The following is a 24,884-nucleotide window of genomic DNA, read 5'->3' on the forward strand; positions in this document are numbered from 1 at the left end:
AGAAGAGTGTGAAACGGCTCACTACTTCTTTGTGTTGCTGGGGTGTCCCCATCAAGCAGGAGAGGTGAGAGAAGCGTTGCGTACGCTTATTTTTCCTTGCAGTGTACCAACGTGCACAAATGCCGGTGCTGCCAATGCGGTGCAGAGAGAGGAGAAAGAGACACATACGTGCGCATACACAAGCGTGCATTCGGAAAAAAAATACATATACAGCAGAGAAGGGGGACGAGGCGGAGGCAGTGAGGGGAGGAAGAAAAGGGGTGCGCGATATATAAATTCGTATGTGTCTGCTGACGAAAGGAGACAAGACAAGCGAAGAAAAAACAAAGGATGAAGTCACCGCTGAAAAGACAACCAAAAATACAAAATGGTACTTGAAGACATGCACACAAACACACACACACACACGCACGCACGCACCGGCAGAGATGGAGAGAGAGAGAGAGGCGGTGGCAAAGATGCCAACGGAAAGGAGGAGAGCGTAGCACATAAAAGGATAAAATGACGAAGCGAAAGAGAAGGCATTACACGTCACTTTTTTCGCTTTCTTCCGTCTCCGCAACGCCCCATGGACTGCGGCTGTGGTGATACATGTTAGGGAGAAGCACGAGAGTGAACCTTGTAGTACACTGCATGGTTCTCCTTGGCGGTGGCTTTAGCGTTGAGCCTGACCTTAGAGATACACACACAGGCGGTACACGAAGCGAGAAAAGACGCACACAAAATTTAGGAGACAGAAAACACAGCAAAATGCCAGTGCTAAAAGGAAGCGACGCGCGTGCGTTACTCCGAAAGGCTTGAAACTCTCCTCCGCGTCTTCTTCATCTTTTCCTGTCAGCACGTACGACACGGAAACACGTACGTCCATATGGGGGGAGAGAGCACAGATAAACGAGCACGCAGTCACTTGTTCAGTGGGGTGGGGGGAAGGAGGTCATGCGCTGGGGCGAAAACAACACTGCCTTCTCTAGCTGTGCCCACTTCAGCGACGCGCAGCCTCATGAGATGCAACGGTCCCAAGCAAAAGACACTCGTAAAAACAAGACAGAAAATTGAAGAAGGTTGCATATACAAAACGAGAGTACAAGACCGAAGGAAAGAGAGGCGGCGGCGTAGTGCAGGGTCTCCAGGTGCCTGCGGTGCCGGTGCCGCATCATGAGCGCTGTCAAGCACGTTAGCAACAACGAAAAGACTGTAGCTGTACTTATATATATATATATAAGCGTTTATGTGTGGTGCACTGGAATAAGCGGTGCAGCAAGCACACGTAAAAGTCGAAAACAAAAAGGAAATTAAGAGGCCACGACACACACGCACATGAGTGGCGCGCATACCGCATCGCCGACGACTACTGCTGCCTCTCCGAATCTGGAAGCGATTTGGGCTGGGGCTTGGCGTGTGCGCTTGACGTTGCGTAAAACTTGTTGAGCCACTTCTGGAAGATGGACAGGGCCTCGACATCCTTCGGGTCGATCGGGTCGCAGATGCGGGTGCCGGGAATGAGCACAATCACTAGCGGAATGGCGATGAGCGGTGTGATGAAGTGGCCGGAGATGAGCAGCCAACGCAGGTTGCTGAAGTCGCACGGCGGGCTGGAGGAAAGAGGCCACACCGTTTCCATCAGAATCGCGCCAATCGTGGACGACGTCGACGCACCCATGTTGCTGAAGCTCGCCAAAATTGCAAACATCGTGCTCTCGCACCCCTTCGGACAGAGGCGCGAGATGAGCATGTTCAGTGGCATGAAGTTCAGCATGTTGCACACCTCGTACACGATAGCATCACCCATGATGTACATGGCGTGGTCCGGGATGCCGATGTACAAGTTCCATCGCTCGACAATGATGATGTCAAAGATGCTTGCAAGAATCTGGACAAGAGTGGTGCAGATTAGCGTGACGCGGTAGCTCTGCTTCGAGAAGACGCGCGCGAACAGGTACACACCAAACACGCCGGCAGCGTTGCCAATGACGGCGCCGACGGTGTTGTAGAATGTCTGAGAGAAGTGTGGCCCGTCCGGCAGACAGCTGGCATCCGACATGTAGAAGTTGTCCGTCCCGCCAGAGATGAGGATGTAGCACACCTGCTGGCACCACCCGAAGAAGTTGGCCTTCATGATCGTCATAGGGATGCAGAGGAAGCCGGTCGCGCACAGGATAACCGAGATGCTGACGCAGCCGTAGAGCAGCTGGTAGGTTGTACCCATGATGTTGAGCACGGTCAGCGCAACGACGCCAGCCGTCATGATGACACCGTAGACGGCAACAGAGATGTTGCGAGAGATGATCTCCTTGTTCACTCCAAAGATGCCGCACATGCAACTTGTCGCGACAAAGTCGTACTCGGTCACGTCATCGTCAAGCTCACCAAAGTTCACCAGCTCCCCGTCGCTGTTCTGCGGGGAGGACTCGTGATACAGCACGGTGGACTTCGTCTTGCTCTTGCCCGTGGTGATGTCGTGCATCCCCACGCCCTCCTTGATCGGCTCCGAGTCCGTCTCCTGCATCTGGGCCTCCTGTTTCAGCAAAAAGATGTAGTCCTCCTTGCGTTCGACCAGGTTCTTCTTCTCGCCATACCAGTTGAAGATGAAAAAGAAAACGCAGAAGGCCTGCAGGCCTGCGGAGAGGAAGATGCCGATGGTGGGGCGGCCCGAGTCGGAAAGCGGCCCTTGAATGGTCGACGCGATGATCGCACCCACCATGATAAGCGCCCAGATCCACGAGATCAGGTCGGCACCAGGAATGGGGTGGCGCTTGATAAGGCGGCTGTAGTGACCCTCTGACAGCACATCGATGTTGGCAATACAGAAGACCGAGATGAAAATCATAGCACCCGCGATGCCAGCGCTCGACTGCTTGAAGGGCAGGACGCCGTACACGATAGCGCACACCGCACCGGCAATACATGACAAGGCCATGTACCACCGCTTCGTGTAGCCGAAAAAGGCGAACGTGTCACTCAAGATGGCTGTCAGCGGCTTGATGGAGAAGCCCAACGAGCCAATGCCGGAGATGCGCTGGTACACCGCCGTGGTGACACCGTACTTCTTCATGAACATGGCGTACCTGGAAGAGTTGAGCAGCGTCTTCGCCAGACCTTTGCTGAGAATGTACACGATGCCAAGTGACATCACACACTTCGGCCCAAACGGTACCACTGCCGTTCCAAAGATCGGGATGTAGCGCATGAACGGGGAAGCGTCGAAGAGCGCGGCGGTGTCCGGGTGCACGTAGCCCTTGTCCTCCTCCCCCAGCTGCTCCGCGGGCGGCGTTGCGCAAAGCACGTCAGCGCCGCCGACAACGTTTCCGGTCTGCTGGCCAACGGTCATGGTCGCTTAGTGTGTGTGTGTGCGTGTGTGTGTGTGGAGGAGGGGGCGTACAAAGAAGACGCCAGGTCGTGGGAGAAGAGGGGAGCGGGCAAACACTTCGATTGCAGTCGTGGCAGGCGAGTGGGTGGATGAAAACGTGTACGAGTCTTAGTGAAAGAGAAACAAAAGGGTGGGCGGTGTGTTCGTGTTTTTGCTGTTATATCTGTCAGAGAGCAAAGGGGGGAGCAGGTTTGCGCAGAGGGAAAAAAGAAGATGCAAGGCGTACGTTGAGGGAGTGAGAGCGTTTCAAAAAAGGGAAGGGATCATACCGGCAGCAGCAGCATAGCCGGGGAGAGCGAAGCGTGTATGCAGCTGCGCATTCAGCTCACGCGCATACCGTGTAGCCGTGCCGCACACTCGAAGGCGCATCAAATCACGGTTGAAACATATGAAAGAGGTGGCCTACTCGGGACACAGGCGGTTGCCCCACGTCGCCGAGTCATCGAGGTGGCCGGGCTCATGCGCACACGTGGAAGCGCTTGCCCGAAGACGAACAGACTAGACGAAATCAGCACGCGTCTTTTTTCTGCACTGTTCTTTGCCGGTAAGTCACTGGACTTCCTTAAGGCTCTCAGGGAAAAAGAAAACACTTGAGAGTCGCCAAGGGCAACAAATTCCGCAGCATGTCAGACAACGCTTGGATGTCTTGTCCTCTCGTCACACAGCTGCGCAGCAGTCACTGCCTGAAGTCGTTTCTCGTCAGGGAGGCGTGAACATCTACCTCTCAAGCCTCACACGGCTTTCTTGCTTTGCTCTCCCCTGGATATGATTGATTACAGAAGTAAAACACAGGTTTTTTTCCGTTGAACTGTTTCCTTTATGTTCTCACTTTTGAAAGGGGTGCACCGCAACGAAGAGTCTTGCTCATCATACGAGGGTACATCAGAGCAAAACGGGGCGCCCACGCGCAAAGAGTCGACTGGAGTGTCAGAAGCAAGTGAGCAAAACGAGTAACAGGATGTATATCACGACCTATTGCTTTCGACTGTCCAAGCATCTTTGAGCGAAAGGAGAGCAGGGGGTACGCGCGAAAATGAATCATAGCCTGCTGATGTTTGTCTTTTCCGAATGCGACTTTCCAGCGACAAGCGAGATGGGAAGATGAAGAAACGAAACAGAGAGAGACATGGGAAGAGCAGAACAGGCAAAAAATATATATATCTATATATATATATATAGATATATATCTATATATAGATATATAGATATCGATGCATATATATAGACGAGCAAAGAAGCTACGAAAAAGACACGAAAGCGAAAGAGGAAGGGTTCACTGCACGCCTTAAGATTCCTCGTTTTTCGCGTTCTTGCTGCCTCCTGGTGGGTTGAGGTTTGGGGTTATTCTCTCTTCTTTCAATGGGAGTGCAGCGCCGTGAGCTACAAAAGAATTAACAGCAACACACAGAAAACAACGAAACGCGCTACGCTGAAAACGTTAGAAAAACACGTACACGCGCACACACAAGCGCACGCAAGAGCTAACAGTCGGCAACCGGAAAAAAAGACGAAGATGAGGCATGAACGGAGAAACAAATGAGTCGAAACAAACAAGTCAGTGGATTACATTGAAATACATGAACAAGAGACCGAAGCAACGTCCTTTACAGCGACTGAGAGAGGGAGAGAGACAGGAATAAAAGGAGATCAGTCAACCTTGCACAATGAAAGTCGCACTTCTGGGAAAAGGTGTGTGTGTGTGTGTGTGATAAATGTGTGTGCACAGCTGCGTGTCCGTTGTAGGTGCCTGTGAGCGTGGGCAACTGTTCATGTACCTTGAAAACTCACAATGCGGCAAGAAACACAAGCACACACACACACACACACACCTCACATACGGCAGAAAGCACACACATGCGGCAAACCCAAATTGGCATGAAGCAAAGAGGGGAAAAAGAAGGTGTCTGGCGAGCAGGGGGGCTTTGCAAATGGTTCAGCACCAGAAACTACGAAGTGATACCAGCAAAAAGAAGGAGGAAAATACTTTCCTTACGACGTAAACATTTAACTGCCACTTTCAGGAGCGCACGCCAAGAGAGATCTACATGGCAGGGGCGCTAGCACCCTGGGCGAAGAACATGGCCGAGATAATGGCGGTGACCACGAGGGTAAACACCCAGCCACCGTACATCTTCAACACCATGAGCCAGCGGATGTTCAGGAAGCCAACGTCGACGATGCTGACGGCGATGACACCGCCAGTGATGCAGTGAGTGGACGAGACGGGAATGCCGTAGCCGGAGGCGAACGACACGACGAGCGCGGCCGACAGCTCCGCAGAGAAGCCGCGGCTTGGCGTGATGACAGTCAGATCCTCACCCATCAGACGCATCAGCCGGATACCGAAGGTGGAGAGACCCAAAACAAGACCGGCACCACCGAGGCACAGCACCCAGATCGGAACAGAAGAGCTCTTCTCCACACCGCCCGTCTGGTACACCTGGTAGATGGCGGCAAGCGGGCCGACGGCGTTACTGACATCGCTCGCACCGTGGGCAAAGGAGGCGCAGATGGCGGTGAACACCTGCAGGTAGCGAAACACGCGCTCGGCACGCCATTCGTACTGCTGGACCTGAAGGCCGCTGGCACCAGTGACCTGGCGCTCCTCCGATTGCTCTGAGTCGGAGGCCTCCGATTGGCTGACAACGTCGCCAGTGACCTCACGAGCCTTGTGCACGTCCTCGTCGTTGAGCGGTTTGCGCTGAGTCGATCCCTCCGTCGTACTCGGACGCTCCTCAGATGCAGCGAAGGCATGCGCCTCGTCACGAGCAACCAAGCGCTTCAGAAGGGGAATGAAGACGCACGAGAGCACGCCAGCGCCGGCGCCAATGCACGTAGCCACCCAGGCAGCTTTGCCCACCGACCACTTGAGGCGCTTCGACGCACCCTTGAAGAGCACGAAGAAAGACTCCAGGAAGAAGGCAATGGCCACAACGACGGGCAGGGTGTACATCGCGCGCTTCACACAGTTCTTAGGGCGAAGCACGAGGAAGCGAACCAGGCTGTAGATGATAGCCGATACAGCGCCGGTGAGCACAGGCGAGATGAACCAGGAGGCGACAATCGGGGCCACACCGCTGAAGAACGGGAAGTCGTCCTTCCTCTTCGCCCAGCTCACCGCACCACCGCCGCCGTAGACCAGCGCGAAGCCGATCACGCCACCGCAGATGCTGTGTGTCGACGACACGGGAAGACGCAGCCACGTGGCTACCGCCAGCCAGCAGAAGGCGGCGCCACAGGCGCAAAGCATACCGTACATGAAGACATATGGCTGTTTCGCGAAATCCTTGGGGTCGGCAACCCCACTGGAGATGGTCGACGTCACCTCACCACCGAGCGTCACCGCACCGCCAAATTCGCAAACAGAGGCTACGATGACAATCTGCGTGAGGGTGAGAATGCGCGCACCATACGTGGTACCAAAGGCGTTGGCCAAATCGTTCATGCCCACACCGGCGCCGGTGAGGAACGAAACGAAGCCGCCCACAATGACGATCCACAAATAGGGATTGACATTCGCCATTTTATCCTACTTCCCGTGGACAAGAAGTGTGAAATGGAGAGATGAAACAGGTGGCAGATAAGGTAGAAAACCTCGTAAAAAGGCTCAGCGTAATGCTGCCAAGTGGAAAAGACAATCCAAAGCGAGTTGCGGTAGCTAACTGGTTGAAAAGAGACAGGTCAAATGTGGCAGTAGCGTGTCGGCGAACTTTACAGAGGTACGGAAAAAGAGGAGATGAGTTGTAGAGGTATGAATAGTGATGTGAGGCGGAAGAGTGCGCTACACAGAGTGCGTCTTGGATGGTTGCTTGTGTCGCGAGGAGAGCGGCGAGCTTGGTATGGCCGCGCCTCAGGGACCAGGTGCACTCCAAGACGCTCTAAAAGAGGGTCGTTCGCTTTTGCTTCCATTATGTGTGCGATAGGAAAAGAATGAAATGTCGTGCACCTTTTGCACAAAGTGGAGCACACTAGAGAGGCTGGCTATGATAATGGCGGAAATCAGTGCCGTGTTAGGATCGAAAGCAAAAAACTGCGGCGCGCAGGCTTGAGACAAGGAGAAAAAAAATCCCATGTTTCGAAAGTGGGGAGAGAGCTGCGTATGCTTTTCTCGCCAGCACCGAACGGGCTGATACTTCTCTACGCGGGCTATCAGAAAGTGCCCACCGGGTTATTTAGGTGAGATCAGAGAAAAAGGAGGTGGGAGAAGTTGCCCTTCGTTGGTAGGCAGCTACGATTTACGTATTCCGAGGGCAGCCCCGGGAAAAGAGAGTCGCAGAACGCTGTTGTTTCTCATGGCAGTAAACAAGGTGAGGAACGCGACGGGTTAAGGTAGAGGGAAAACGAACACAGCCTACGATACATGAACTGAGTTCAAAGATACGCGGTAGGAAAGAGCATTTGCTGAGACAGCAGAAACACCCAGAGTTTATGATATCCGGTTCGCCGGCTCGCTTGATAACCTAAGCCGCGACGTGGTCCTTGCCGTGTTCTCGCAGCAGGTGGCAGATCTTATAGACGCCGATGTCAAGCCCAGCAGGCATAGTGAATCCCGCCTCAACGGCGTGCGACGCTGCTCTCCGACCCAGCTCACGAGCACCTTTGACATCCTCTGCGTCGCAGCTCGGGTTAGAGTGTGGAAGTAACCATTGTCCATGCGCTCTCAGATAAGGTATGACCGGTAAGCCTTTGCGAAGTGTACCTCTGCTTTGTCCACGCATTGCGCTCGTTTGGAAAAAGAGCACATGCACGCTGGTTGCGATCAGGTGGTTGCACTGTGTTGTTCTTGGAGCAGTGCACATTGGCGAAGAGGCAGCCATGCTGTGCGTCTCGCACGGAGTTCGCCTTTTTTCTGCATCTCAGAGAACGCATGCTGCACATCGTCCCAGCCCCTCCCCCCCAATTCTGTGTTCAGAATGCTCTCAACGCCTTTGTAGTCTTTCTTGGCGTCTCAGAGTCAGCTGTCGTTGCTGATGAGGTTCATGAGCACCGTCGAATGCTCGTGGACCGACGTCTTGAAGTAGCTGTGCGCACTAAAAACAGCACCGTTTATTCAGCAGCTCGCCGCAGAGAAGGATGTCGGGGTCGACAGCATGCGTTAGTGTCACCGCCGCTTTTACACGATCTTCAGCTAACTCAAACGCGATGTCATAACCACCGTTGCATTGAGTTGCGGAGAAGGGATGAAAACACGCCTTGAAAGCGATGCCAAGCTTGCCTCTCGCCGTTCACGTGCAACTGAGTTCGTTCGTGGCCCGCAGATGACTTGAGCACCACCTGGTTCTTCTGAGCGAAGTTCTCTTGCGCGGTTACAACCAGCAGCGATATCACCTCGCCGGCAATTCCGTAGGTGAGCGTGCTCGTACCGTCCCCGGAGGCGGAGACACCGCACCACCCACTCAAGGGTTAGAGAACAGATCAGTGCCGAGCGCAAAGCAGTACTTGACAGTAGCTTTGTTGAGTTCAAGTTCACTAGCACCAGCAATAGCCCATAAACACGCTCCATCAATGTCTACACCGAGACGCTTGATATTTGCTGCGTCGATGGCGATAGCGCCACAGCGCAAGATGCAAGCCCTTTCGAACACCGTGCATTCGCCACGAGGGGTTATAGGCACAGAATACTTGGCAGAAATCCTCAAAATCGATTTTACTAGTGGCGGTGGCACTATCTCCGCTGCCGGAACGCATGGGATATGAGTCGATTTGTGTTTGTTGCATACGCTATGCCGATGACCCCTGTTGAAAATGAAGCCTATTGAGGACAACGTATGCAACGCCCTGATTTCACCGAGCGCTTTCCGGTAGAGAGCCTGATGCCTTTCGATGGGCTCCGCCTCGTGCTTGGTCACCCGAACCGCGTCGATCACAAGAAAAGAAAGCTGTCATTTTCAGGTGCCCCTGTTAAATGGTGTGACAGCTCCACTTTGACATTTTTTACGCAGTACATAAGCTCTCATAGCATCGTAGCAAAAGTATTCGAGTGCCGCGGCAAAAGTAAGATTTTCAGTCGGAAAACCCGATATAGGCAAGAAGAGAATATCTTGGGAGAGAAGAAGTGTGTGAAAGTAAGATGCGGTAACTCGTTCGACAGCTTCAGCGATTTACTTGCGCCGCCCCAATGCTGAAACGAATCCCTGGACTGACCTTTGTCAAAGTTTGCAGCTCTTAAACCCTGCTGTATTTCGAAAACAATGCGCAGCTCGTGAGCCAATACACAGGAAAAAAAATGGTGTCAGAACAGGAGTGTGAAGCATTCCAGAGTATGTCATTAACACATAGGTGCTGCAGGATTTTCTGTGTCGCAGGCAAAGTATACCGATATTGCCTCTCTCAAACAGAGCTGCGTATTCCAAAAGCACACGTTGTGCTAATACAAGATGTTCTATTCTCAAGTAAGCACCGACTAGCACCGCTAAAAAAAGTGGAGACAGCTTCCTACCTCCCATTGCCCAAGGACTAGTGTCCTGGCAGAAACTCAAGGGTGTGTGGGTGTGTAAGTGGCAGGAAAATAAGCGAAAGATTTAAGTACGTTGAATCTGAATTAGAAGCAGGGTTATGATAACATGTAAAATCGGAGACGCACGTCATTGTAAGATTATATCCCTTTCGTTTTTCACACTGATCTTCTTCATTCTGTTTCCGATCAATTGGCGATCTTATCGTCATTTCGAAAGCTTTCAAGAAAAGGTAGGAAGAATACCAGTTGTTGTTTTTTGTCGCCCTTAAAGTAGCCTCTTCCAGCGAAAACCTCTACCATGATGCAGTTTCACAGAAAACGGTATCCATTTCGTTCAGAGAGACTGGTAAAGATGCAAAAATCCTGTGTTGATAAAAGAGAAACCCCGAGTCGCTAGTTTCGCCTTCACATAGGCGATAAATCGTTGACAAGAAGAGAGTGGCATCTGCAAAATTGTTGTAATCACCGAATAAACATTACACCGGAGTTTGTAGTAGAAGCAAGAGTTACCTCGCTGACTTCCCAATCAACTCTTTCTCCACCTAATTCATCAGACCTCCTTGACCGAGCAAATGAAGGCAAGGTCATACATCGCTCCCTCGTAGACATATACAAGGCGAACAACTCATGTGTTTTCAAGTATGGGTACGAGAAGACACAAACCTTATCATCAAAGAGAAACGTTTAGATTTTTTTTTTCACTTTGTGTTCGCACCGCTTCCACTAAGAGGCGTACAAAGACGATTAGCGCTTTTCTGCTGTTGTTCGCGCTAGTTCGTCCCGAAAGAAAGAAAACCTGGGCTTCGGAGAGCAGATAAGACCCGAAACAAATGCAGTTTGCCCCCGTACACTTGTTTTCTTTTTTCGTCAATGCTGCTGCCCTTTCTTTCACATCAATCGTGTGCGTTCGTACCCTCACGAAAGGGAAAAGGGGAAAAAGATGATGTACGCGCCAGTGCAAAGAATGTGAATATCTTTCTTGGTGTCCTTACATCAATGCAGAGGCACGTGGAAAAGCCACTTTTTCCCTTTTGCCGCAGAGGCTCACCTCATACGTATGTTTCGAATGAAATCTAACAACAGCCAGTGTTCGCTGAGGAACTCTTCGCGATAGCTGATAATCCAACGAAAGCAGATGGAACTGAAAAAAAAAATGCTAAGAGTGAGCGGCGCTACCAAAAACAAAAATACAATTCCCTCAACAGAGGAAGTGAAGATATCAGCACTAACAAATAACGCACTTAGTTTCAAAACTCTCAAAGTCTGTGAAAACGAGTTTGAAGACCCCAGTGCAAGGGAGAGTGTGTATCGCTTGTGTTGAAGTTTTTCTGAAGTTGTCTGCTCAGCTGAAGACGATATCTGCAATTTTCTTTTCCCTGTACGACGGCTACTTGAAAGGAAAGCACTTTGTTGGCTAATACATGCGTTTTCTTCGTGCTTCGCTCGTGTTCGTTCTGACGCGATGACAGGGGCACCTCACCACGGCATCAGGGCCCATTAGCCACTCTGTGGTGAAGCCAGTCAGCTTCTATTTCTGCCAGTGACAAACGACTACTTAGAGGGACAGGCTCAAGGGCCTACAAAATGGGAAAGTGAGAGGTTTGTTGCTTGCAGCAAGCATCGAAACGAGAAACGGGGGATTTCTTCATTTACCGTGGGTTTCACATGTGCAACCTTGTCAACTTGCGACGCTTAGCGCTGAGTAAGGTTACCCATGTGGACAGGTGACGGTGTGTACGATCGGATATTGGTTAGATTCCTCTTACACGTTTCACGCAAGAGCTTACTGCATCAACAAAAAGAGGTTACAGCAGCCCTATAGCGATGGAGCGCTGTTAATCTTGTTTTCCCGCGGAAGCACCTGCACTCGGGCCAGAACACAGTTCTCGTGGAACTTCACAAGCACCGTGAGGTAATCTCGAGGTGTTTACCTTCCTGTGGCATCGTATTGAATTCCGCTTTCAAGATGTACACGTGATACAGCTGTTCAATAAGCTTCGCTTCTCTTGCGGCAATGAAATTGAGATTTACGGCTTATGGCAATGCCAGAAAACAAGGAAACAAGTGATGAAATGACAGGAACCCTCAAGTGGGCGATGCTTTCCTTTTGCCGTTACATGCAGCGAAGCCAAGTGTGACAGAGTCAAGTCAGCAAAGCAATTCCACTGGAAGCAGAAGGATCAACAGCAAGGACGTCATCGGTGCTCTTGGCTTTTGTGTCTTGAAGCCGCAGCGAGTGCGGAAATGCTGCTTACGGAATGCACCCCACACCACTGAAGCAAAAAAAAAAGAAACAAGATTATATGGACTAGGGGGCATCTACGAGGAACACCCAGCGCTGATACTGTTCGAAGCGCCTAGACAGGACTATCACAGTACCGACTTCTCGTCTTTCTGAGGAGTTGCTAGCGTACGTTGAGACTGGGGTGGCAGGAGAAAGTACAAGGGTTGCCAGTAAGGAGCGCGAGTTGTTCGGAGTTGGTGGCGGACAGTGCTGAATGCAAATGGGCTCACCTTGTTTCTCGGCAAACTGCACGGCTTGAGGTGTGCCGTTGCACAACACGTCATATCTAAGCTGGCATGCTTTGATCAGAGAGGTCTTGTAAGTCTTCTCGGCTCTCCAGTGAATGGATCTGGCGCATCAGGGTCACTCGCTTCTGTTGAAATGCGCGAGGAGGGTAATCCTCGTCGTCTGTGGCTGTCTTACGCGCACTTGCGTCAAGGGAAAGCAAAGAAAGAGCCGGGGGCGGGCGAAGATGCTGGTGATGCCTTTGGAAAACTGACCCCCGCTTGATCTTTGCCGCATTGGACGGCGGGGTTCTGCTTGACACGTCTCGCTGGGGAAATGGACGAAGTCCGTCGTGCTAGCTAAGTTGCAGCTCTTGTGAACTCTTCACTGAAGTTTTTTGCACCCCCCCCCCTCTGATTGAACAGAAATGCTGTGGTGTGGAAGATTGCTGGCTGGTTTCCAGCAAGAGGTATCGATGTATGCATATGGTTAGCGATGCATGCCAACACGTGCAAGCATTACGGCATGCTCTAAAATGCACTTTCGAGGGTAGCAGGTGCTTCACGATTATTATCTTCTGGCTGTTTTTCTTCTGGAATGTGCTCGACTTGTGTGTCGCTGAGTCAATAAAGGGTGCTTTTTGGTGGTGTGCCAGCGGATCAAACCACCCAGTGGTGAAAATGTGATAGGTGCAGCTCCGTTTCCCTGTTTGATGCCGCCAGTTGGCGGGTCTGCAGCGCGTGCAGGTGTCGAGGCTGGGGTTGCAGTCTGTGAATATAACATTCACAGCGCCTCTCACGTGTATGTGTTTGTAATCCCGTTGGCTGGTTATGTTCTTGGCTGAAGAGTGTATGCTGCTGTAGGTACAGGTCATCGGTGACGGCCTTCGCTGGAGCAGTACCTGAACGCTTTTTCTTTATTTTTGGCTACACGAATGCTGCTGCTTTCACTTTGTGGCATCGCTTTTTTTTTTCGGGGTTGCTGTGGAGGTAGAGGGTGCGTGTAATGCTGGGATCCATCGCCTCTGCTTTCTATGAGACACAGCGACCAACTTCGGTTCACTGGCCGGCAAGACTTTTGCGGCTGCTGTCATTATGTAGTTCAATGCAATCATCGACTTTTCGTGTTGTTGGCGAGCTGGTCTCCCTAAAACTAGTAACAGTATGGACAGCCTGTAAGGAACTCCTGTTTTCAGGGCACTCGTAACTCTGTCATGACGCTCATCTCTCTGCGTTTTGACTCCCCGGAACTGCCGACTTAACGGGCTGTGTGGAACAGAACGATTCATCCTCAAATGACAGTGGCAGCTTTTTTGTCCACCAACTTCTCTCTTAAGCAGTAAAGCGGTCGAACTGCTGTTTCCGCTTATCCTTGAGAGCGGTCTCAACTTTATGCAGTGAGATCGTATTGTCCTTACTGCTTCGATGCTTTCTGCGCTCGCGTTACGAAAGAATCCCCGATGAATCTCTTGCTCGTCGTTCTGTAACGCGTGTTGTTGACTGCGCTTTCCAATGCGGCGCTATCATCGAGTTGCCACGACTACAATCAGTCAACAAAGAGGTGCTTCTTTTCATAATTTTGCCTTCTGCGTGTTATAAGCTCTTGGCGTTTTTAGTGAGTCGTCCCGAGGCTCGTGGGTACACGCAAGAAGCGCTTTTGGTGGAGCTGTTTCGTTCACTGGTCACGCAGAACACCTTACTGGATGCTGTGTGTGCGTTTGGGCGGGATTTCTATTCTTCGTGTGACTCATGTACTGGCTGTGGTAGGACTGTGCTCTCATATTTTGAAGCAGCAGTGTTGTCTTGGACATGTGACACTGCTACCAAACCGAGCTTGTGCGGCGTGGACAAGGGAGAAGCGCCGCCTCGAGCATCGCGGTACGTAACTTGTATCGGGGCACTTGTGCACAAAAGCTTCATTTGATCCTCTATCCCCTGTGGAGAATTTTACGGTTCAAGAAAAAGAGTATACTCTCTTTTCTATTAGAGCACGTCGTAAGCTTGCGATGTGGAGAACCAGTAAGCCGCGAAGAAGTCGATGAGTATCTGTAGCAAGGTATTTTTCTCGATTTCCGTCATGTTATGGGAAGGGGAGCAAGAGCTCTGGGCTGGTGGGCAACGCGTCTACTTTCAATCATGTACCTCTTGCACCACAGTTCTTCTAGATGCTGTGTTCAACACGGTTTCAGCTCTCATGCACTGCGCTACCTGTGTTTTCTTTTGCCTTTTTTTGGCGGTGCAAAATGTAGGCTTTGAAAGTCTAATTTGTGCTACTTGGAGATCTCTGATGCAGGTAGACCCCATCATCTGGCACGTGTGCTTGCGAAGGTTATTTTTTTCCTCACTCGATGCTGAGAAATACTGTAGTCAAGCAAACTTTACCGTGCGTCGTTGTATGGACCACTTTTTCGTTCTACTGACGCCGGTTTTGGTTGCACTGGAAGCCGTTATCGTGCGGCTCATGGTTGTGTCCTAGCTGCTACTCTTCTAGATGGATCCTGAAGTCCTGTGTTCTGGGAGCAACCGTTGTTATCACAAGCAAATCTTAGCTTCTCTGATGTTGTACTGGTCTGCTATGTGGCAATGGGTGTCATTTTAGTGGTGTTTGCTTTCATCCATCGCTGAAGAGGTGATAATCGCGTTTTCTGCTCTCGATCGTCATGTTATGCGCTTTCGCTCATGGAGCTATCTGATCTACCTTCAGTGGCAATGCCTCCTTCTCGCAAGTGTTTTCTTTGCTGTCACCACATCAATGTCACAAAGCCTTTCTCTAGCTCTCGCTGATGCTGAAAGCTGTCAGCTATTGCTTCGCCAGATACTTCTGAAGCTTTTCTCGCAGCTGTACAAGATTGAACGAAGTGCCGTGTTTTCGTTAATATAATATGGGAAGGGCTTTTATGTCTCCCTTGTCATTCTTACTGATGGTGGCCAGGGAAAGGCTAGCTACGTTGTCTTTCGTGGCGCAGGACTACCCACTACCTGAGTGCACAGGTTTCCAGACCACTTCAGTCCCGCTATCAGCCCAGAGGAAAGGGTGATTGTGTGATTCTGCTTGTAGCGGTTTGGGAGGATGCAAGCGCAGAAAGGAAAAAAAGAGCAACGAGACAATAGCATAGAAGATGGCATATCGTCCTGTCGATGGTGAGATAACATACGCTGTGCATATGTAACAGACAATTTGTTGTTCACCCAGTGTGTGCTCAACGAGCGTCGCCTCCCGGGCTGGATTTGAGAAATCTGCATTTCGTGGATACCTGAACGACTTCCTCACTCCATTTTGAAATGAGCAAGTGTTGATCATTCATTGCGTTTCCACGAACTCCTTTGTCTCTCGACTCACCTATCATGGTCACTGTTACTAGTTCAGTGGAGAAAAAAGGCAGGGAAACTGAACTTGATTCATTATCTAGCTTGCACAAGATCAAATGCTGGAGAATACTTGGTAGCTTTTTTTTTGCCGTCTCGCTTTTTCCTATCATTCTTGCAAGTACGGCTATGAACGTTCTCAGCGGTATCTATAGCGATGCCTCTTACCGTTTTTACTGGGATACAAACCCTCGGTTTTGTGTAGCTGCTGTAGCCTCACATGTCGAGGAGGCTGAAAAAGTGTCGCAGGTGTTGCAGCAAGTATCGCCGCGCATGACCATTGTTTGCACGGACAAGATCGGCTTAGATACATCAAGAAAAGCAGCTTCATCGAGCGATGCATCTCAGCTTCTGCGAAGCGATTGGTGCTTGAAGCGCCAAAAGTCAGTTTTTAGCTGCATTGTCTTGGTTTGCTTTCTTGATCGTCTCTCCGTCAATGTGACAGCTGCAAAGTTAAGCGAGGAGCTGGTGCTGTGTCTCGGAGCTTCGCTCGAATCGATGCGCTGCGACGTTGTGTTTGCTCCGGTCGTGGAGTCGACCGCCGAGAGCAAGGAAGAGCTCAGGGACAGCATCGAAAAGAGCTTGAGATCTTTGCTCGGAAGCCGTCTTGCCGGATCGGCGCTACAAACGATCGAAAACGGTGTGTGGAGAGGTATTGCTGCCCTGCAAAGTCTTGTTTTTGACAGCACGGTTGCTTATCACAAGGGAGAAGTGCGGCGACTCCGTGATCGCAAAGAGATGCTTAATGACGATAGCAATCAGCGGCTTGCTCTACCGGGGCTGCATTTTAAAATTGGCTGGCATTACTTGGTGCTTCACGAGTTTTCAAGCACAAGGCAGCAGATGTTGTCGGGTCTGCGTAAAATCAAGACTCTGTTTCCCCTTTTCCCCTCCTTCGAGGCTCGCTTGTGTGGATCGGTTTTTCTGTGGCATTTTTTGTTTTGTGTTTCTGTGAGTGAAGGTCATCTCAGCAGTTCTTCGGAGGTGTACCAGGAAATACGGTGCTTTGTGGATTGGATAGGGACGGCTTACGGTGGTGGCGTCAAAGATGAGTGCCAGACGGTTGTCTTGGTTCTCACAAAAGTCATGGAGGCAGAGTGGCTCGAGTACCTGGCCCGGAAAACAGAAAATCTGGAGGCGCGACAGTGTTGTGATTACCTTGTGGCGGCTGCTCAAGCGTTGCAGGATTGCGATGCATTTTTGCCTTCTCGTAAAGAAGGCATCGCCATCGAGGCGCCGCCACACATTGGAGAGGAGGAACTCCTGGGCAACCACGCGTCTGCGTTGTGGAAGTCCTTCGATAAAAGCGCTCTTCGTGGTCGGATCACTCGGCTTCTGGCAGAAGCAAAGGCAGCGTGCTCGTCTCGCGAGACGGAGGTTGAGTATCTTGCGTTTCTCGCCGGCAACGAGTTGATCGACGGTGTCCCCGATACCGAGGCGATCGATCGCATGCTGGTGAAAGCGAGCAGCACGATCATCTCCCGGCTAGCTGCAATGGCGTGGGGCAGTGCCAGTTCGTGGAGTGCTCTGTCGCCGCGCTTGACTGCTGCCCTCCTGTTGCATGGCTGTGTTGACGCCCTGGGCCACGCGGACCAGGAAAGATACCATCTGCGTATGCACGAGTTGGAGGGGTGTCTCCACAATGACGTCGTCCTGGAGTACCCGAAAGGAAGACTGCAGGCTCCCTTCACTGCTGTGGCCTACTTTGACGAGGAGAGCGCCAAGGTAGTTGGGGACTCAGCGCGAGTGGTTGTCACGCTCTATTCTACCTCTGCAGCGTCCATCAGCGTTGACGTGCGCATGCTCACCCTGTCCTCTGGGACGGTGGCTGGAGCGACAGAGACTCAAGTGCCGTTTAGCCCGGCTCGATGCGTTAAACTGTCTGCCTCGTGTCCACAAGAGCTTGCCGTCGACGTGCCGCTTTCACACAGTGGAGAGTATGTGTGTACCAGCTTGACGGCCGACGTCCATGTTGGCGGGATTTGTGCCACCACGCGGTGGCGCTTCGCCGTCGGGCCCTCTAGTGTGGCGGGTAAGTCCGCAACCGCCACGCGCGCGGCGTTCTCTGCGAAAATATCTCGGCAGGTGCTGCAGGTATCAAATCCATCGACCATTTTCAGGGTGGAGTGCCCCTCTCTCCTTGAAGCTGTCGAGGGAGAGTGCGCTGAGTGCGACATCGTCATTTCGTGTGCTTTGCTTGGGGTGCGTAATGGCTACATGACCCTTCCACATGAGCCGAATTTGTTCCGGGCCGTGTGTTGGACCAGCGCGAACGAGCCACTCCCTGTCACGGAGACCGGCGGGCAGGTGCGCTATGCGGTGCCGGACCTAGCAGCCGATGAGTCTGTGCACCTCGTTGTGAGTATTGCCTGCATTCGTAGCGCCGAGTTTCGCCTCCCCATCGCCTTTGAATACTCCACAGATCGCTACGGCGGCGTCAGTTGCTGCCGAACGCTCCACATATCGGTTGACCCACCTTTCAACGCTGAGCACTCAATGATTGGTGGAAGCCTCTGGGGTGACGCTGCGGCGGCAATGTCTGTCCCGTCGATGAGCTTGTCGTACGCACAGTACGACAAGAGCGTGCTGGTGAAGGCGGCTGACATCTTCAGCTCCCCGCTGGTCACCAACTGGAAGGACGACTGCGCCCTCTATTTTTTCACGAAGGGGACGACAGCGAAGGAGTTTGTGTTTCAGCGGGATGACACCGTGACGCTAAGCAGTACGTTTCGTTGCACTGCGAAGCGGGGTATCACAGTCCTCCACGCTGACGTCGTCACCGGCGATGACGTTGACGTGCTGTCGTTCTGTTGCGGCGAGGAGGGCTCGTTTCTCGAGGAAGGTGAGTGCGTCACAATGGTGACGCGCTTTCAAGCCAAACGTCTTGGACGGTTTAACCCAGGCTTCATACGCGTCTTTTTCGCCCCCCAGCGCACAGCGGCGCGCCTGTACTCTGACGTGTGCATTCCAGCCGTCTACATCGAGGACTTCGGAGTACAGGTGTCCGCAAAGTATCCGCTGGTTGCACCATACGGCTCACCACTGGAGCTGGACGTCTCCGTTTACAACGCGGCCGGCGTTCCCTTCATTGGTGAACTGTTGCTGGACCCACAGGCAGATGACTTTGTGTGCGCCGCCACAACACGCAGGTCGCTTCAAATCGGGCCGGCTGAAGGGAGTGTGACACGATACGTGCTCACCCCTCTTCGTGCAGGTGAGCTGAAGCTGCCTCGTTTCCATGTCCGATGTGATGCAACGTCGCGTCTCGTCGCCAGCGCTGATGAGAGCTACGTCGTGCATATCCTTCCCTGCGATCCTGAAGGGTAGCGGAGCTCGCCACTCGGGAACGGGAAGTATGGGCATCTCACTATTTAGAGGCGTTTTGGGAAGGATAAAGAGAGACGATCGACGCCGCAGCGCGTGGGTTGAGCCGCATGTGTTCTCGCCTGCTCTTCTTTTCTGTTTTTCTCTCATTCACGTTTTGGTGTGCCCTAAACGCACGTGCCGGAGCACACTCAGCTCAATTGTAGCGGCGACAACCATGCGGCGAAGATGCACTTTTTCGTGGACTTGCGCGCGGGGGGACGACATGTACTCTCATACTTGCCAACCAACCGTCACTGGCACTTTTGCTTGCATTTTCTCCCGATTTCTGCCAAGTGCTCCAACCACCTCCCTCAAGCACTGACCTGCTCTCTCCCTCTATCGTCTCTTTCTCTTCTCCTTTTTGTGTACTACTGTGTAATTGCCTAATATTGCATGCTGAGTGGCAAGCGCAGCGACGTGAGCAAGATTGGCTGGTGTTTGTGTGCGGTTGTTGTGGTCGACACTTTTGCCCCTCCCCCCGCTCGTGAGCGCGCGTTGGTTTTGTTTAAGCACGTGCCTCGTCACCCGCGTGTTGCGTCACATTGTTTTCAACGCGCTTTTCTTTGTGTTTAAGTGCTGCTCGGTATCGTAGAACACGCGCGCGCAAGCCTTCTCTCTCCCTCTTCTGCTGGCAACGCTAGCAGGGAGGAGTCAATCATATTCTCAGACACTCCGGCCTTTTCGCGCAAATAAGCATCATGGGCATAGAGGAGCACATAGCTGCGGCCATTGCAGCAGGTGGCGTCGCAACCGATGGCCTAAAAGAGACTTTGCGCTCTCATTCGCTGCTTTCCATCTGTAAAGCCATGCGGGAGCATTTGTGCACACCGGAGAAGGTGCAGCCGGCGATGCAGTTGCTCGCATCCGTGGCTGTTGGTCGGGCTGGCCTCAGCAGGACCGATATTAGGCTTCTGTTTGTATTTTTCGCGGAGAAGCTGGCACAGCAGGAGCTCCAGACAACGGCCCTGAGCTTGCTGGCGCTGCTCATTTCGGATATCAGGGAACAGCATGAGTGCGACGAGGAGTGGTTCAAGGTTGTTGGCACACCCTTCACAGAGTATGTGCGCGTCCAGCAACTGCCTCTTCACAGTCGCAAGCAGTGCTTTTGCATCATGTCCTTTTTGTTCACCGAGAAAACCGTGGACCTCTGCGATAGCAGTACCCTGGCAGCGCTGCTTGAGCTGATCGATGGTGAGAGTGACCCCGAGCTAGTGATGCTGGCGTTTGACTTGCACGTGGTGGCGGCGACCCGCTCCTCAAGAGAGGCATTCGCCACCGTTGTCGACGACTACTTCGAGAGCGTTTCCAGCTACTTCCCTGTGGTGTTCTCGCAGCCGCCAGGCTGCAAGGTAACCAAGACAGACCTGCGGGCGGGCTTGAAGCGGTGTCTCTGCCTCACCGTTTACAAGGAGCTCTGCATTCCGTTCATGCAGAGCAAGCTGGCCTCTCCATCCACCGCCGTCAAAGAGGACGTACTTGATGTTCTGCTCACGTGCTTCGACACGTACCACTCACAGGATTTGGTGCCGCACTGCCAATCGCTCGTGCTTCACATGAAGAGCGAAGTGATCAAACTGTCGTCCTTTGCTGACCGCGCATCGAACGCGACGTTGACCAAGTGCCTGCTCATGAGCTGTGAAGTTCTCGGTCGAGTGAGCAAGCAGTGCAGTGTGAAAACGCAGTCGGAGGCGCTAGAGATCTTTGGACCCGTGGTGGAGGGGCTTTTGGCCTCTCTCTCCGCCGACCCGCCCACCTGCTCAGCCTATGGAACAATGGTGGTTCACGTCCTCACAGGGTCGTGGAATTGCTGCCTCTTTGTCGCTTCATATCTCTTCTCGATGCTCGCAATGTCCATCGAAGGGGCGGAGCGCCCAGCCAACGCATTTATTCTGCTCGCTGCCCTTGCCAGCGGCATGCTCGACGGCTTGGATGCGTTTCCCGGCGAAGCCCACAAAGAGCAACTCCGCAGTAGCATCGAGAGAACCACCCCAATGGTTGTGGAGGCAGTGACAGGCTGCTCGCAGAGGTGGCGCGCTGCGGGCGACGAGGCGTGCAAAGATGACTTTACTCTCATGTGCGGCTGCGAGTTCCTCGTGTGTGTGCTGAAGCTGTCTGCTGTCATTGAGCCCTGGATGCCGGCGGCGGCGGCGTCCGAGGGAGTCGACGCCCTTGTGTGGGTGGCGCTGCATCATACCGTTGAGGTCTCCGCAAAGGTGTGCCGGTTGCTGCGCGACTACGCCGCTGTGGATGCGCTGCAGGTGCAGGAAGCGCTGGCGCGCCTTCTTTGCAACCCGTCGGCGCCGCCTGAGCGGGCACTGACTATTGCGTGTGAGCTGGCGAGTACCTCACTAGCGGCACTTCTCCTCGTATTTGCCGATGGCTTCTTCTCCACAACGTGCGAGTGGATGCGAGGAATATCAGCAGGGCATCGGGCGGCGGCTCTGCGAACGGCACTGCAGCACTTCGGGCGAGCGCTGCAGGATGGCGCCGCGGATCGCATGACGGCGTTGCTGGACCGTGTCGACGTGCCTCCCGAATTCTTTGAGTGCGCATGCCTTGTGGCTTCGAATATGAGCGGCGACATCTGTGGACAGCTGCTGTTCACAGAGGGATCTCTCTCCTTGCTTGGAATTGCGGCGGTAGTGAGCAGGCGCACACACCTTCACTGCGTGCAGTACAACTGGGCAAACACGGCGGCACAGTTTGTCGGTCTCACGACTTCCGATCACCAAGCGTGGCGTCGGGTAGGGATGGAGGGCATTACGGGGATGGTTATGCGCAAGGTTTTCCCTGAGGACACACAAGCATTGCTCACTCGCGTGTCGACAAGGGGGCACCTCAATGTGGAGGTTGCCATTCTGTGGGGCAAACTGCTCGTGGACCGCGCTGACAGTGGTGAGACGACGGCACCACCGCCTGGCGAGCTGGTGTCTTCCTTTCTGTATCAGCACCTGGGGGCAGCAACTCCTGCCTCATGCTTCGACCGCGCAGCGGTGCAGGAGGCCTTCTCGTACGTACCGTTCTTGACAACTCAAGCAGCTGTCCGCCCGTCTGTCTTGCAGCTGCTCTTGGGATCTGAAATGAGTCAGTCGGAGCTGCCCAACCAAGTGCTGTGTTCAGCGCTCCAGTGCCTCGTTGATGGAGAGACAGAGGAGCGAGTACAAGCCTGTCTCGTAGACCTTTTGACAATGGTGCGCAAACTCACCAGCAGCGGCGCAGAAAACGAGCGTGCGCTGGCTCGCGCCCTGCTCTTCAGCGTCGACGCCAAGTGCGGCGGGAGTGCTGCGTTGGCTCGCTCTGTGCTCTTCAACGAGTCAAGTGTGCAGGCGCTGCTTGAGGGCACCAAAGACGCAGCTCTCACCGTGCGGTGCCGCAGCTTGCACCTTATCAGGTCTCTCGCCCGTGGAGCGTTGTCGTTGATGGGGAGCTGCTCACAAGAGGAGAAGGCAGAACTGGCGCGCGCACGCGACCATATCCTTCTTCTCACGAAGCGGTCTCTAGGGGATCACAAGCGAAGGGTTCGCCAGGCGTCAGCGGCGTGCCTGCACGAATGGTTCAAGGTGAAGTAGGTTCATCCTCACTCCCGGCGGACTCGAGGGTGAGACATTGGGGCAGAGGTCGGGGGGAGGGGGCTGAAGGGGTCTCAAAAATGCGAACTGCCCGGCCTCCTCGCGTGCACCACTCCGTGAAATTATTGCTTCAAGCCGTAATCGAGTCCGACACAGACACACAGACACACACACACACACACACACACACACACAGTTGTTCGTTTCTCTTCCTTTGCTCCTCCATGTACGGGTGACAGGCCATGCGAAATCCGGTCTTGTGCACTCCGTTTCAGTCCATCCCATGGGCGGTGCCGTGGAAAGGCGTGAGGGAAGGGGGCCGTTGGGTTCGTGATTCGCGGGGGTTACTGTCTCGATCTCTCGAATCAACGAATGTGATGGCGTCACCGCCTCGTACTCTTTTCTGCTTCCTTTGAAATGCGAAAAAAAGCGTTCTCACTTTCGTCACTGTGCGCGGCGCGCTTTTGCCCGCGGATGGTGTGCGGGAGGGCTGACTGCCCTGCCGTGATCGCTCATTGTCACCGTACGAGTCCTCCATCTCTCTTCTGCGATCGTGTACAGTACATGCGCCCTCCCCCACCTACACGCGCATAGAGAGGTGCTTGCCAGCGAGGGGTTTCTGCGGCTGCCACAGGTCTGGAAAAAGCCTCCACGGGTCCGAACTGCTGCGTTGAGGTCGTTCATTCTCCTCTCCTCCCTACGCACACAACACAAATCCAGGCACATACACCTAGCGTGGCCTCCACGCACGCATAGGCGCAGAGGCACCACAGGGTTCTGGAGAAGACAATAAACACAACCAGAAAACGACTCGCTCCTTGACGCGGCCAGGTCACCGGCTCCGATGCGTGCGGTCGTCTTCAGCGATGTCGCCTCTGCAGAGCTGAGAGAGCATATCAGAGCCATCGCCTCCACGTCGTATGCCGAAGTAGTGTATGTCGATGTCTCTGAAAGCGCTGAGGCGGACCTGGCAACGGCGTGGCATACGCGCTACGGTGGGGCGTCGCATTCTCCACCAGCTGCTCGTGACGAGCTGGATGATTTGAAGAACACCTTCGTGTGCTATCTGACGGAGCAGAAGACCATTGAGGACTCTGATGTAGTGTACGCTGTTTTCGTAGCGGAGGTGCATACTCTTGTCCTAACTCCATCCGTGACGTTGACACCGCTGATGCACGCGACAGCAGACGGTAGCGTGTCTGCCAGAAAAGCGGCCATCGAATCGTTCTTTTCAGTGGCGCCGTCATCATCCTCTGCGGAGGTGATCGTCGTCGAGGGCGGCGATGGCGCCGGCAAGGAGACACAGACAGGGCTCCTGGTGCGGCGAGTCCACGCAGCTGGCGACGAGGTTCACGCGCTGGATTTCCCCAACGAGAAGGGTCTGTACGGGGGGCTTGTGCGGGCGGTGCTTTCAGGCAAGAAAGGGCCCATCAGCGAACTTAACCCGCAGCTCTTCAGCTTCCTTTACTCCCTTAACCGGTTCGGCTGTGCTCGCCAGCTGCACTTTTGGCTGCGACGAGGCAGCTCTGTGGTGCTGGATCGGTACTATACGGCGAATTTCGGGCATCAGGCCTCCAAGCTACCCCCGGAAGAGCGTGAAGCATTTATAAGCGACCTGGAGTTCATGGAGGTGGAGTGGCTCGGTCTGCCCAGGGCAACGTATGTCTTGTACTTGGATCTACCGCCCGCCGTGGCCCTTGAGGCAATGAGGCAGGATGCGACCCGGAAGCAGCTTGATATTCACGAGACTGCCGGCAGTGACTACAAGGAAAGGGTTCGCCAAACATACAGGTGGTGCTGCGAACACCTGCCAGGCTGGCATCATATTGAGTGCTTCAGCGATGACGGGCGACGTCTCACACGAGAGGAGGTGCATGCTTCCATCACGAGTCATTTGCGGGACGCTGGCTCACGTGCGATCGGCGCACCATCGTAAACTTCCCTGCACGCGCCGCTGTTTTTTCGAGGGTCTGTTTGCGCGACCGGACCTCTTGCTCTGCCGGCATTTCTCTCGACGTGGCCAGTGCCACAGACAGAGCCAGCTCGTTGCACCTGTGCGCGTCAAGCGGATGTTGTCGCGTTTTTGCCTGATGCTACTCGAAATTGGTGGACTGCTCGAGGCTCTGAGCATACCTCGTTTCATACTGTGGTCGTGCACGCAATGGTGCCTGCTACGCACATCTCACTCACGCTGCATACGCTTTCCTCGTCAGGTGTCTATGGCCGCCTCCATATGCCCCTTTCAGGACGA

General features: G+C 53.4%; 5 protein-coding genes across 5 annotated transcripts; 3 read left to right on the top strand and 2 right to left on the bottom strand.

The window, feature by feature from the left end:
- Positions 1-1,348: 1,348 nt before the first annotated feature.
- On the bottom strand, positions 1,349-3,328 carry LMJF_10_0020 (putative pteridin transporter; the record flags this gene model as incomplete). Its single annotated transcript, XM_001681278.1, has 1 exon — positions 1,349-3,328. The coding sequence occupies one exon, from the start codon at positions 3,326-3,328 to the stop codon at positions 1,349-1,351; it is 1,980 nt and encodes a 659-aa protein (XP_001681330.1).
- A 2,080-nt stretch (positions 3,329-5,408) lies between these two features.
- Positions 5,409-6,890, bottom strand: LMJF_10_0030 (phosphate-Repressible Phosphate Permease-like protein; the record flags this gene model as incomplete). The annotated part of the gene is made up of 1 exon (XM_001681279.1): positions 5,409-6,890. The coding sequence occupies one exon, from the start codon at positions 6,888-6,890 to the stop codon at positions 5,409-5,411; it is 1,482 nt and encodes a 493-aa protein (XP_001681331.1).
- A 9,306-nt stretch (positions 6,891-16,196) lies between these two features.
- LMJF_10_0040 (conserved hypothetical protein) lies at positions 16,197-19,025 on the top strand (the record flags this gene model as incomplete). Its single annotated transcript, XM_001681280.1, has 1 exon — positions 16,197-19,025. One exon carries the CDS (start codon positions 16,197-16,199, stop codon positions 19,023-19,025), a length of 2,829 nt encoding a protein of 942 aa, XP_001681332.1.
- Positions 19,026-19,870: 845 nt separating this feature from the next.
- On the top strand, positions 19,871-22,633 carry LMJF_10_0050 (conserved hypothetical protein; the record flags this gene model as incomplete). The annotated part of the gene is made up of 1 exon (XM_001681281.1): positions 19,871-22,633. The coding sequence occupies one exon, from the start codon at positions 19,871-19,873 to the stop codon at positions 22,631-22,633; it is 2,763 nt and encodes a 920-aa protein (XP_001681333.1).
- An 844-nt stretch (positions 22,634-23,477) lies between these two features.
- On the top strand, positions 23,478-24,569 carry LMJF_10_0060 (thymidylate kinase-like protein; the record flags this gene model as incomplete). The annotated part of the gene is made up of 1 exon (XM_001681282.1): positions 23,478-24,569. The coding sequence occupies one exon, from the start codon at positions 23,478-23,480 to the stop codon at positions 24,567-24,569; it is 1,092 nt and encodes a 363-aa protein (XP_001681334.1).
- Positions 24,570-24,884: the final 315 nt, after the last annotated feature.

This window comes from Leishmania major, chromosome 10, assembly GCF_000002725.2.
Source record: "Leishmania major strain Friedlin complete genome, chromosome 10".
Classification (NCBI taxonomy): domain Eukaryota; phylum Euglenozoa; class Kinetoplastea; order Trypanosomatida; family Trypanosomatidae; genus Leishmania; species Leishmania major.